The 14,267-nt window shown below is 42.0% G+C and overlaps 1 protein-coding gene across 12 annotated transcripts in view; it reads right to left on the bottom strand.

Annotated features, from left to right (window-relative positions):
- BRSK2 (BR serine/threonine kinase 2) overlaps positions 1-14,267 on the bottom strand; it is a 318,935-nt gene that overhangs the window by 102,304 nt on the left and 202,364 nt on the right. For all 12 annotated transcript variants that reach the window (XM_032690784.1, XM_032690781.1, XM_032690782.1 and 9 more), the window contains exon 3: positions 6,201-6,286. In XM_032690784.1, coding sequence (XP_032546675.1) covers positions 6,201-6,286 — 86 coding nt within the window. The remainder of the gene's footprint in view (positions 1-6,200; positions 6,287-14,267) is intronic.

Raw genomic sequence — 14,267 nt, forward strand, 5'->3', positions numbered from 1 at the left:
ACAGGTTGTGGCTTTTGGGGAAAAGAGGTAGTAGAAGACTACACAGTTGCACTCTGTATCTTTGATTTGTTTGGGTCGAAAAGTGCTTTGAGTAGCGCCTTCATCGTGTGTAGTCAAGTATGCCAAAGTACTGCAGTAGCCATCCTATCTGGCACATGATATGGAATGGATCTAGCCAGAGGGATCCTCAGCACAGGACGGGAAGAGCTGAGACAACACCCATCAGGTCACTGCTGCAGTTCTGCTAGTGACTGTATACTTTGGAGTTTTCTTCTTCAGAGCTAAGTGGCCTTTGCTGTAACTAGTGCCCAGAGACATATAACTCTGCCTACCAAATTCTAAAAGAGAAGTCAGGCATTTGAATACACCGTTATTCTCAAGCTCTATCTCCCGTTGCTCATGTCACAGAATGGTTTCAGTATGGGCCTGTTTTCTCCCCAGCCCAGCCATCATGGCCTAGAAGGTATCCAAGCACATCAGGCAGTGAGCAGAAGATAAAGTCAGGCTTTTGGGTAGAGCTTATTAAGACTGCATTGCACAGGGTGCAGCATTAATCATCACCACCACCTCTGTGCAAGCCAGGCTGGCATCCCTCCTGCAAATGCTGACACCTGCCCTTGTTGCAGCACCCGCTCCCCTTCCTGGCTTCTATCCAGCTCCTTGTCTGCAGCCCACCCTGAACTCAAAACTTCACGTGCGCTGGCTCCGCTCCTACTGCTGACTGGCTTTCCTTTGACTACACATGCTTGTAGTTCCAGACAGTACTAAAACATGTCAACAGCACAAGACAAGGGGTCAAAGTAGCTGGTTACTAATATTTCGCTTTGTTCTAATCAAGGCTCAGATAGAACGCCATTTTGCCTTCCAATCCTGCTTTGTTTTCTTTCTCTGTATTTACAGCACCTGACATCCCACAGCCTGACCACCAAGAAGCATACCTACCAAAAATTTATTTTCAGTGCTGGACCCTTGGAGCCACTCCAACTTTCTGAACCCTCCTTCTGCCTTTAGATAGGTTTCCCTGCAGATTGATTGAATGTCAAAGCCTTTTCCTACCACTAACAGAAGAACACATAGTGCCTTTTTTTTCCTCTTTCTTGCATCCTCTGGCACCTCACAATTAGTTCAACAAAAATAAACAGAATTACAGGAAAACCCTACAGGAGAGGACTGGCAGCACAAAGGCCTCTGCAGACACCACCAGAGTTGTACGTCTTTAACTCCTGCTGTCAGCTGATCTTGTATAAGCCAGAAACATAAGTTGTGCATGGGTAGGAGGACGTTTTAATTTTGTTATCTGGCTCATTGTGATGCACCTTCACCTCTGTAATCAGGAGGTGGTGTGTTGTGTACATTGCAGTGAGGCTTGGGCCCTTGCCCAGCGATAGCATTGTACTACTGAATGATGAGAAAGGGACTTCTACTTGGAGAAGGTGCTGATGAATGCACGGTATACTTCAGAGAACAATAGCCTGGCATCCACTCCTTCTCTCAAAACAGATTCTTGTTTAAAATACTGATCAAGCTGGACAAGACAGAGATTTAAAATAAACGCTGCCAAAAAATTTGAAAATTCGAAATCTTAAATGTGAAGATTTCAAAATTAATCAGTATAAATCTACACACAAATATCTGTATGCACCCAGAAATAGAAATTTACAGATATATATATATAGCTAGATATAGATATATAAACATGGGTGGAAAGGCAATAGAGAAATATCAGTATAAACATCCAAAAGAAAACATGGAGTGGTCCTAGTATGGTATTTTTCTATTTTTCTATTTTATTTCTGCTCCCCACCAAACCCCTGGCAATTTAAACTAAATAGCTAATCAAATGAGATCAAAACAGATAATGCCACCTCTGTTGGGGGTTCTGCAATAGAACTGTATCAGTTAGCTTTATCCCCTCTGGAACGGCAAGTTCCATCTACTGTGGATTGTATGATAACACTTAGTTTGCTATGCTAACAGCTCCTCCAACAGTGGGACAATTGCTTTTCTATGATCAAAAGAAAAGCTAACTGTACTGCATAAAACACAGTAAATGAAATGCAGTAAATATACATAACAGAGATTTAAGAATAAAGCATAAGATTTCTTCCCAGAAAACATCCGAGCCAGTCACTTCTTTCATGAAGGACTGGGCTTTGCATGTTTCCTCCTCTTTAATCCTCAACAAGTCTGATAATGAGAATCTCCTGCTCATTCACAGTGGTAGTGCTGCTAACAGTGTACAAACTCCACCTTCCTCTCCAGTTGCTACACAAACACTGTGTAGGGTCAGTTCAGGAAAGACCTTTTCTATACACAGCACAGACAAAATAGGACCATCACCCAGGTTCACACAGTTCATATGCAATGCAGAAACCATGTGACCAAAGGAGTGTGTCTCCTCTGATAGGCATTACAGAACACACAGAAACTCTGTTACTGAGTTGCTCAGTCCCTTAGTTCATTAGTACATGCCCCATTCCTGGAAGTGTCCAGGATCAGGTTGGATGGGGCTCTGAGCAACCTGATCTAATCAAAGGTGTCCCTGCCCATGGCAGGCAGGTTGGAACTAGATGATTTAAGGTTCCTTCCAATCAAACCCGTTCTGTGATGATTCTAGGATTTACATTGCCCTAAAATTCCTGACTATCTGAACTTCATTACTCAAAATGACTGGTGCACACACAAATTTTGGTAGCTCACTGATCATGTCCTGTACCAGGCCACTTAGACTCATTCTTGATATTTAAAATTGGAGGATGATCCCCCTTCCTGGATGTTTTGTCTATTAACATTATATGATGGGAGAGAGGGAGGCATTGATCATCTATAGCTATTTCTAAATTATCTATTACTGTGGACTCCCAATCTTGCTTGAAGGCCATCAGTGTCATCGTACAACAAACACAAAATAATTCACCTGTCAGTAATACTGCTCTTTTAACCAACAAAATGTATATCTGAGGTGGTATATCAGCACACTTACAGAGAGCCTCAGTGCAACCATGTTTTCCCCCACGCTCCTAGATCTATAGTCCACAGTCTTACTAAATAAGATAACTCAAAATGCTGGATAAAGAGCATTTAGAGCATTAAATCTTAGATCTCATAGCTTTCTCCATCTCTCCAACCATCTTGGTAAAAAGAACCCGACTAAAACAAACAGAAAAAGACTGCTTGGCTAACACACATATGCTAACAGATTTTTATTATTATTTTTTAAAACTCATTTTCAGTGTTAAATAAACTGTGGAAAAAGGATTTGATTCATGGTTGCATTAGGAATCTACTCAACCAAAGCCCCTTGTCACAAATTAAATCATAAACTAAAAGTCAAACATGATTTGTGAAATTAACATTTATCGAGGAAATACTCCCCAGCGCTGCATTGTGATTAGTCTCTGGCTTCTGAAATATCACCCATAATTCATGAGCTCCTCTGAAACCATGCCACTGCTGTTACTGCTGAGATGGCATGCATGATGGAAAGGTGCTGCCACCACCAGAGAGCAATCCCTTTTTTGATGCTGGTGATAACCAGAGGTCACCATGTCTATTGCTTGGGAAAGTACATGCCCACACACTTCTCAGCCCCCACACACTTGTAATACCTCACCCCTCCATAGGCACTCTCTTCCACGTCTCAGATTTATCCAAGGCCACAGCTGTTTCTAATTCTGAACATGGAAGCTTGGCAGGAGCTCTGCATTGTGCCCTTTCTTTAAAATAGTGACTAATAAAAAATGAAACATAATTAACAGTCATTGGTTCTTTCAGAATCAGTGTCTTTCAGCAGAGGGATCTGGTGCCTTTTCAGGGGGATTCAGACAGCTTAATCTTACAGGCAAAGGAGTTACAGCGCAAAGCAGACTCAGTGATTGTTAAAGGCTAAATGGTCACTGGGAAAGCATGCTTTGGAGCCCAACATTTTTAGAAGCCAGGATATCCAGATACAGCTTAAAGATATGGGATGCTTTTCTTTTCAAGGTGATCTTCATCAGGAAGATATTTTCCTGCCAAGAAATGCAGTATTTTTTTGGAAATAATGGTGTAACACCATCCCCACTGCTCTGAGCACTAGATATTTTTCACGAGGAGTAGAACAGCCCCCAAGTCTTTTGGAGTAAAGAAGGAGAGGTCAGTTCAGCTGCTGGCTGCACAGGCATCTAGAGCAATAATAAAGCTTCAGCATCTCTAAAACACATCCCCTCATGGCCTTCTGCATGTATTCATACATTGTCACTGCTGCTAAAGTATATCACAGCTATCTGGAACACATCAGCTCTACGCTATGTTTATGTTAAGTGTGTGCATACCTAGGATTACACAACATAGAAACAAATAAAGATCACAAAGAGGAATATTTTCTCTATCTTAATCAAAAGAAAGCCTTGGGCCTCATCCTATCCCCCCATTAAACCAGAATACAGAGGAATGTACTTTCACAAACGGTGCCTCTCTTTTCAGGATTAAAGGAAAACTTACTCCCTGTAAAGCCTGATATTCCACTGCTACCCTTCTGCACACAGAAAAGGCTGTGTTAGATCTGGGCCTCTGTCCTCAGCTGGGGTAAACTGGGCTTCATGGAGCCATGACCATTTATGCCACTGAGGACGGAGCACTGAGCATGCAGCTCTGAGAACACCTGAGCCAGCTTCCACCCAGTGCCTGCACAAGCTCTTTCTGGCAACTGCATTTCACTGTGGATGGCAGGCTCTGCCCCAAAGGAGCGTGGGGAATCCAAAAGAAATTACTGCCTGCTCTACTAAGCTAACCCTTAGGCAAAGAGGTCTCACTTCTCAGAACAGGAATTCATTGCTCCAGTAACAAGACTGGCTGAATAGTCCATAAGGGACTGTTACTTCCATTCAGCACACTTTCTTTAGATAAACAGTCATTCCCTTCTTGTGTTGTGACATTAAAAAGAAGTCACCAATAGATAGTGGCTTTTAAAAACTGTTTAACCTTCCTTTAACCACTCTCTTCTACTTGTAATAACCTGTTAAAAAGCTGAAAATAACACTAAGTTCCCTACTGGGTCACCATTTTCCATTTGGAGAACATTGATTTTTTTTTTTCCTGTTGCACCAAGATTAATGTGGCCTGTTTGTTTGACAACAGATCCAACATATCTAGTGCCCTAAATCAAGCTAAAATGCTTGTCTGTGGACAACATCCCTGTCTAGCACTGGTAATGATTTGGGGAGAAAAAAATCTTAAAAAAAAAAGCTTTGCTACATAACTGTTACTACTGAACCATCAGGAGATTTCACTGGCCCTTAAAACCAAAAATTGCTATTGATGGGGAAAATTTAAAACACTTTTAATGAGAGTTGAGGGTTTCAATGAAAACTGTTAGGCAAAAGAGGTTATGCAAATTATCCATTGTAAGTCTATTACAGCTTTGATTCAAAATGGTTCCAGATCTTACATGTACAAACCTTCCTCATCTTTTGCTGTTTGATAGAAAACATTGGTTTGTCCTCTCTCCTCCATTTTAAGTAAAAAAAGAAACAGCTATAAGTAAAGGCTCACTCCAAAGAAGACACTGAGGAGCACGCCCACAGAGGGACAGCAGAGCTGATGAAGGGTCTGGAGCACAAGTCTTATGAGAAGTGGCTGAGGGAGCTGGGGCTGTTTAGCCTGGAGAGGAGGATGCTCAGGGGTGACCTTATCACTCCCTGCAACTACCTGAAAGGAGGCTGTAGACAGGTTAGTCTCTTGTCCCAGTTAACAAGTGACAGGATGAGCGGAAATGGCCTTAAGATGCACCAAGGGAGGTTTGGATTGGATATCAGGAAAAATTTCTTCACTGAAAGAATGGTCAGGCATTGAAACAGGCTGTCCAGGGAAATGGTGGAATCACCATCCCTGGAAATGTTCAAAAAACATGTGGAGCTGGCATCCAGGGACATGGTTTAGTGGCGAGTATGGTGGCACCGGGTTAATGGTTGGATGATGATGTTAGATATATTTTCCAATCTTAATGATTCTATGAAAGTACAGAGAAAATGAGAAAAGCCAGGGAAATAATGAGTGTTCATTCCTCATCCAAGTACCAAATATCACACAGACACCAGCAGAGGGTGAAAACACACCCGTTCCATTCTTTCAGAAATGTTACCAAGTTCCAAAACCCTGATCTCCCTCCCTTCCTTCCTCCTCCCCTTCCCCTTTCTCTGGCAAAAGCCAGTAATACCTACAAATATTTTTTATTTTCGTAAACATCATGCAGCTTTAAAACGTGGGGATGTTCTATCAACTTCAGGATGGCTATTTCCCGCTCCACCTGGAAGAAAGAAAAAGAAACAAAGAAGGTTAGAAGCTTGGTCTTAGAATACATTAGATATCATCACACATTTTCTTCTCATTTATTCATTTTCCACTCCTCTTTATACACAGAGGATACGGAAAATTGTAACAATGCATCTTATTTAGCACTCACGTAACTTAAGAAAAATTCAGTTTATTCGGTCTCAGCACTCCCTGCCCTGCAGAACAGAAACCCAGCAAAATTTTAAGGTTGAAGGAAAAGTCCCAAATCTACAACAGAAAATTAGCTGTGGGAGTTAAATGAGCATTTGAGGCTGCTCTTGCCTCACAATCCAAAGCCAATGACATATTCTCAAAGCACAGAAACTCTTAAGATGTCATGTAGGGATCTCCTGACCTTCCACAGCCGTGCTGCACTATGTATTGCATACTCAACTAATATACCCATCCTGAAGAACTTGCCATGTATGCAGGGGAGAAGACAAACAGGAATGTGAATTTATAGCTGCAGAACTGAGACACAGAAAGGGAAAGAAATATAAGAAGTGACATAAGAAGTACAAGGTACAACAAGAAATTAAACCAGATTACTGGAGATGCCAGTGTTCAGAGCCTTAAGCATAAGACTGTACTTTCTCTCAATTCCCAGTCTGTCCAAGTATGGCTACTTCTATGAGCATGTCTTCAACACGGAGTTAGCAAGTTGTGACTAAGTCCCTGTAATTAGTGCAAGCCTTGTTCTCACCCAAAATTCCTACTGTGACTGCTAAGGGTATTCTTTAGAGATGGAGTCAGTGCAATTCCGAAGCTCCTGGCAAAACTGCTCTGCTGCTCAAAAGCACTGTAACCACTCTGATTTGACCTAGGCTGAGTCAAAGGGAGTTAATGTAGCACTGCAGAGACCTCAGATAAGTGAAATAAACTCTGCAACAACACAGTCAGGCACAACAAATTTCTAGGAATCCACAAAGGCAGGGAAAAGACCTAAAGAAGCAAACAAAGATAACTAGGTAGGGTTTTTTCCAGTCCTTCAAATAACTGATTGCCCTGGAGCTGCTATATTAACAAACAAAACACAAGCAAACTACAGAGCCATTCCTTACTATCTTCCTTGCAGGGATCAGACGAGTAATCAGGAACTTGCCCCAGTACACCTTTAGTTCTCGATGTCCTTTAACTTCCTGAGAGAACATCCTCTGCTAAGCCTGAACAAAGACTTTACCTGAATGTCAGTAAGATGCTCTGCAGGAAATTGGAAAAGTGGTAGTTTTCAGCACTGTGCAGAGGAGGAGGATTTCCCAGCATGCTGGTTATCACCCCAGATCTCTCTTCCTCTACAGCACCACATAAAACCGGCAAAAGCAACTCTTGCACTACATCATCCTTAGCCTTCCTCACGTATCAGGATGGAGGAAAGGCTATTTGTACATGTGCCAATCTAAGTCTTTCAAAGATACTTATCCCCCCTCTGCAGAGTCAAAAGTCATCTGAGAGATCCGCTTCCACACTTGGGATCTCTGGAAATAACTCCTTCAGAGAACTGGGGAATGCATTTAAACACGTACGCACACAGTTCAGCACTGCCAGAACTGCTATGAATTCAGTGATACACAGTACTTGACAGTGACAGCTCTGTAGGCGTTAACTTACTCATGACCAGCACTTTAATGAAAGCCACTTATAAAAACAGGAAACAAAAGTTGGGTAGATTTCAACTGTACAGCTATTCCAACAGAAACCCAGGGGGTAGCTAGTTTATTCCATTTTTGTCTCCTCTTCAAAAAGACCTGTTGCTCTTCTCTCTTACAAGATATGTACTGTTATTTGCACAGGGCTTGTTCAACCCTATAACTGATAAAAGTTGGATTTGCTTCAAAAATGAGGAAAAACAAAACAGAAGGAGCACCCACTCCCATAATACTCTTCCAATAGTACTCAGATTCACCATTAGCAACACGTACTGCAGCTGCTCAGAAACTGGAACTCCAACAAAATTCCCTTTGGATGGGGAAGACCAGGTATTTCATGGGGAATGTGACCATTGCACTAGCTCTGAAAAGGATCATCCAACCATGTTCTCCCTCCTGGAGGATATCCTGCCTAGGTAAGATAAAATTCCATTCGATGTCCTGTCTAACTGCATTGGTGACTCACTTCTGAAAAACCTCTTGGTTGGTTCACTGGCAACATAAGTTCACACCAAGTGAGTGATGGATGGCAGCATCCAGTCAGGGTCCTTGCTTGGTTACTGTCCTAAAGTATGAGAACAGGCAGTGACTTATGACTACCACTTGGACAAGGGAATTCAGCTACAGCACTGCATGGCCTATGTTCAATAATAGACAATCAGAGTAGAAAGGAAATATCTACTTTCTACCTACAGATTCACTCTAGAAACCAATTAAAAAAGAAATAACCTGAGTTTCTTTACTTTCATCATTTTAAGTGTGCGAGTGTGGAAAGTTCTGTGCATATTTTTCACTTCTTGGGAACTAAATCCTGAGAGGAAATACAGTTTTGGAGGTCTTGATTTCAACCTCAGGGAGGTAGGAAGTATCTATCTTGATGTGCCTGGCAGCATTTCACTGCAGTGTATTCAGTTCAGTGGTGTGTTGCATCACTCTGGCGCAGACAGCAGTCAGCTTTCCACAGTCTGCTACCTCTTCTATCTGTAAACCAAGGACAAAACTAATCTACTCATCTCAAGTAAGACTTTGTATAATCCTTCAGTGAAAGGGCATTTATGAAGGAAAAGTGTCACTACTGTACTTCTTGTAGTCCAGGACTTTACCCCAGGTAGAGGCACAAGATAGTAATGCTTGCAATTACTTTAAGATCTAGAGATTCCCAGCTCTCTAAACAGCAATTTGGTAAAGATCATCCTCAAAAATCTTATAGCAGTGTTCTGACCTCTTTTCCCTTTGCAAGAAAAACAACAGTTCACAGAAATATGCAACAAACCACCTTCTCAAAATTACTACTGCAGTCACTACTGATGGGTGACTCTCCTGGATCTCGTTCATTTTTCATATCCCTACAGAGAAGCCAGAAATTGATATGGCTGGACATGGATCTCAATAGTGATGTCACCGATGCATGCCTCAGGAGGATCTAGCAGCCATCATGTCATTAGGAAAAGACAGGTATCTGAACTCACTGGCAAAATAAGAGATGCCAGAAATAGCAGCTTTGCCTTCTTCCCCAGAGCTTTGCCAGCTCCTGGCATGCCTTTTTTGTGCAGCCCTGTGCTTGCAAGCCATGGAACGCTGTCCAGCTCCGAACTGGCAAGGACAGGGGAGTGGAGAAACCCTGCAGGGGTGTTTGCTTTAATGTACATGCAATTATCAGAAAGCAGGACAAGCTCAGAATAGCCTGTCTAGAGAGGCTCAGAGTTTGTGATAAACAGGAAACACGGAGAAACATTTGCTTAATGGATAAAAGGGAAAGGAATAAAGCGAAGCTTTGCTGTCGCACAAAAGCCAGGTCACATCACAGGGTCCCAACCAAAGCCAGGGTTACCTTATGCCATGGTAGGTTACTGACTGCATCTTGAAACTGGGGGAAACAGCTGTGAAAGGCTGTGCAGGGCAAATGGAGTTGCATTGGTAACATGTAGCCGTGTGGGTACCATGCAGGTGACAATTAGAGGTTTTAAAAATCTAGGCAGGAGACTGATTTGACAGGATGCTCCAGTGATTCAGTTAATGACAAAGTGCAACACGAGGGCAACAAGAGCCTTAGAGGGATACATGCAATGCTTTGCATCCCTTTCCTCCATCTCTACTTCACTCTTACTCTCACTCAGAGGAAATCATATCTCTCTGGTTTAAGCCCATCTTGTTGGCACAGTTTTCACTGGCAACAAGCGCTCTGCTGTCTTGCCTTTCGACTCACAGGCACACAGGGTGCTAACTCAGAAGACAAGGAGGGCAGGTCAAGGGAGGCTGATAGCTTGCCTCAGTGAATAAAGTTTCCTTTTTTCTTGCATTCATTTGCTCAACAACAATTGAGTCACTCATGACCCACGTGCTGCTTGAAAAATGAGGCTCACAGCTGCCTCATATTACTAGGCTGTATTTTATCTACCAAACCTGTGCAAGCACTAAGCAACGAGCATTACTAGCTTTTTCTCCAAGAACATCTACAGGTAAAAAGCTGGGGGACAGCAGATGACATTTCTCCTCGGAAGCTCTGAAGTTCACCAGCAGCACACCAGAAAGCCCTCTTGTTCTCCAGTGACTCCAGTAGCTCCCATATTGCTCAAAACACTGAGAAGCAAGTCTGGAGCTGCAAAAGTGTCAAGGGGCAGTAAAGCCCTGCAGGCTGCAAGTGTGTCATGCTGCTTTTCCTACTCACAGAGCAAAACGGTGGAGGGATGGTAGGAGTGGTAGGTTTTCCTATGAATATCAAGCTCTCTCTAATGTTGACCCTACTTTGTTTTGAAGTAACAAATAAATACTTTTCAGAACGCATGGCTGTCCCTCAGTTACTAGAAACTCATCCAGGACATGAATTTTTTCTGAATTCAAAATTATCTAGACTCAGTAGGAACTTCAAAGGATGCAGAGATTTGTCTGCTCAACTAACTCCTCAGGCTAGAACTCATGTTGGAAACCTTGTACCAAAGCACCTACTTTCTTCAACGTCTGCTGTGCAGTAATTTGCATTTCCATGAGGAGAACACAGAAAGCAGAGTAAATTACCCTGATACTTCCCTGAGTTTAAGAGGCAAAACCAAAGGTATCACACAGAAATAAACTAATATTAGGTTCTCCAAAAGCCCTGTGTTCCTGCCGTAACAGAAATATCACAGCAAAAGACCTAGGATTTTATTAATTTGGTACTTATACTTTCACGGTATGTGGGACTGAAAGTTAAAAATGGTGAAAAACACCTGGCTTTGGTGAAGACCATCTAGGGAATCTGTTCACTCTTGCCCATAATCACAGAATAAATAGGCTACTTCTGAAATCAGAAGAGAACAGCATTAAAGTTGAAATGGCTTTATATAACAAGAAGCTGTAGGGCCTATATGTCCTGCAGGGCCATTGCTTCTGTGGGGTTATCATTCTTCCAAACAGACTAAGCCATTACCAAATCTAAGCAATACCACATTGTATCAATTGCATCCTTAATTTCAATGGAAGCATAAACAGAGTAGAAGTGGAAAACACATCAGGTTTTAAATTATTAAACATTAAAGTATCTTCCTCTGCAGCCCTGAATTTGGCTGACTTTTTACTTAAAATGACCTTTCATTACATTTATCCAAAACTTCTTCAGCAGGCCATTATGGAAGCAAATGGAGAGCCATGGAAGTTGTGCATCTATGGAGAGTATTTCTTGCTGCTATTGTAGCCATTAATTTCACATTTCTGAATATACTGAGCCAAATTCAAAATGTATTGAAGTCAACTAAGGACATCAATTAACTTAAGTGGGCTTTGAATCAGACCTTCTAATGATCATTAAGTGGTATTGGGAAGAAATCTTCTTTTACACAATTTTGACTAATTAAATGTTTTAACATGTATACAGGTTTTCTGTTAAGTACTAGTAATTACAAGAAGATGCTACAAAAAGTGGATAAATGGGGAGGGGGGAAACTAGACTTAGATCTCCATAGAATCAGACAGCTAGACAACGCTGTACAAAATACTTACAACAAAAAGACAAAATTACTGGAAAGCTGAGCAATTCCCCATTTTACTGAGAGTTCTATTATGGGCTCATCCTATCACTATTTTTTTTGCATGTTTATTTCCTCATAAACAAAAATGAAAATAGGTGTGTGTCAGAAGCAAGTGAGATGCATATTTGATTTTAAAATTTGCATGTGCAGACTTCTATACTATGAAGCTTTAGGAAGGAAATTTATTTTCCACAAACTACTATTTTAACAGATGTCAGTTTCCATAGGCCTTTCAGCATTTTTCCATAGGCCCTTCAAAACTGCAACTCTAAAGCTCCACTGGATTTCAAAATTTAGCATAAAGTCTGAGAGCATGAAGTTGGCCGGACGAATACTGTGATAATTTCCTTGGAAATCCTTTTTGTTGGTGCCAACGTGCCTCCACAACAGGATTCTTGGCCTGGCATGGCATGGCATACAGATTCCAAGGTCTTGAAGTGACAGAGTTTGGATTCTACAGGTTATATAACCATGGGAAATCCTACCCAGGAATGTCACGGTTTAAGTCTGTAGCTACGACCTGCAGTGTTCCTCAGGGCTCTGCCATCAGCTACCAAGTAAATATGGCACTTTGACTTATCCGCAGCGTATGCTTCTTTAAGAAGCATCAGGGCTTCATGCAAGAGACACTGATGGGAGCTGACAAGGAGTGGATTTATTCATTCAGCACTTGAGATTATCTGCTGCCCGGTGGTACACAGCTAACGAGTGACTGACATGCAAGTCTCTGTCAGCAGTCAGCAGAATTGGCCCCTTACACTGGAAGGCAAATAGCCTCCCTGTGCCTCCTGTCACCTTCAGTGAGTGCCACATCCTGGCTGCCATCACTCAGTAGTGCAGGACACAGGACACAAACCAACAGCCACCAACAGTTCTTCAGGAGAAATAACGTGATCTTTGACCTGCCTTTCTTTTTTCCTCCTTATCCTGCTTTTTAATGTTAATGCACGCTGTGCTTTCTATGACTTGAAGCAGAATGTGTGCACAGTTTTTTCTTTTCTTCTCTTTTCCCTTTTCTTTTCTTTTTCTTCTTTTCATTTAATTTCTCTTCTTTTATTTTGGAAAAAAGTAACTTACACGCACCCAACCTGGTGTTTATGAGAAACCCACCATCCCCAATCAGCAGCCACAGCCAAGCCTCTGTGAACACTGGTATCTACTGCTCCAAAGCAGCACACTCAGTCCCTCTGTTGTGACTAGCCTTCCATGCTATGTGAGACCTACAGTGCTCACTCCAGATTTAGAACTTTAAGTCTAGTCCCCCCAAGCAAAGCTGTAGGCAGTGCTCATCTGCAACTTTTCCTCCCCGAAAGACCCAAAAACTTTTGGTGGCCTTGTTTCAGGGATATATATGTTAAAAAACTCCCTGTGCAGGAGTGCAGGAAAGGAGTGCAATTCCTAATTAATTTTGCCCCAGTAGAAGTTACTTCTTCTGGAGATAGAAGGTATAGTCCTGAATATTTAATGCATTTTGTGGACTGCTAAATGCTAAGCTACAGAAAAACAGTCACTACACACAGAGGAGAAATAAGCTGCAAAATTAAGGGGTACAGAGAGTTCAGCTTCAAGTAACACAGGTGCAGAGCTTCTTGTATTATTTGAGACGTCATAGATTTAATATGGGAAATACCAAACACAATGCTGGAATGTTGGAGACAAACAGTGTGTGAAGAATGCAGGAGATGCTGAATCCCATTAAGGGAATATGGGCAAGCACAAAGGAGGCAGTATAGCACAGCACAGCATAATGTTCTGCCAAAAATATAGTGGGGAGCTTCTGAGAACATTGGTTGAGGATACGATAAGGCAGAGGGACTCTCAGGAGCATCTAGGACTGAGACAGTGAAGTGATGCTAACAGTACCAGGGACTGGATCCTTAAGGGAGTCCACCATCAATAGGAAGAGAAATTTAAAAGCACTGTTTTGGAAAAGCTTCAAAGGATAAACTCTCCACCATTTCCTATGTGTCTCAGCCTGCCTCTTTCTCCCTCTTCCTCTTTTTCTCCATTAGTCACACTGGCCTTATTTAGCTCTTTGGCATTGTCTTACACAAATGTCCTTTACATTTTCTCTAATACTCTGCCAGAAGCAATCAATGGCATTGCTGCTATTTCTTTCTCTGCATCTTTCCTTAGTGGCCATCTCTGGTTCCCTAAGAAATAAGGCAGGTAACAAACGCTCCAGGAGAGGGCAGAGTAGCTGGAGCTCAGCTATTCTGAGATTGGAGGCAAAATGCCAGACTCCACCTCTCCCCTGCCCTTCTCCATAACAAGCCTAACAACATCATTAATTTCAAAGAGAGGA

The sequence above is a fragment of the Chiroxiphia lanceolata genome, chromosome 6, assembly GCF_009829145.1.
Source record: "Chiroxiphia lanceolata isolate bChiLan1 chromosome 6, bChiLan1.pri, whole genome shotgun sequence".
NCBI lineage: Eukaryota > Metazoa > Chordata > Aves > Passeriformes > Pipridae > Chiroxiphia > Chiroxiphia lanceolata.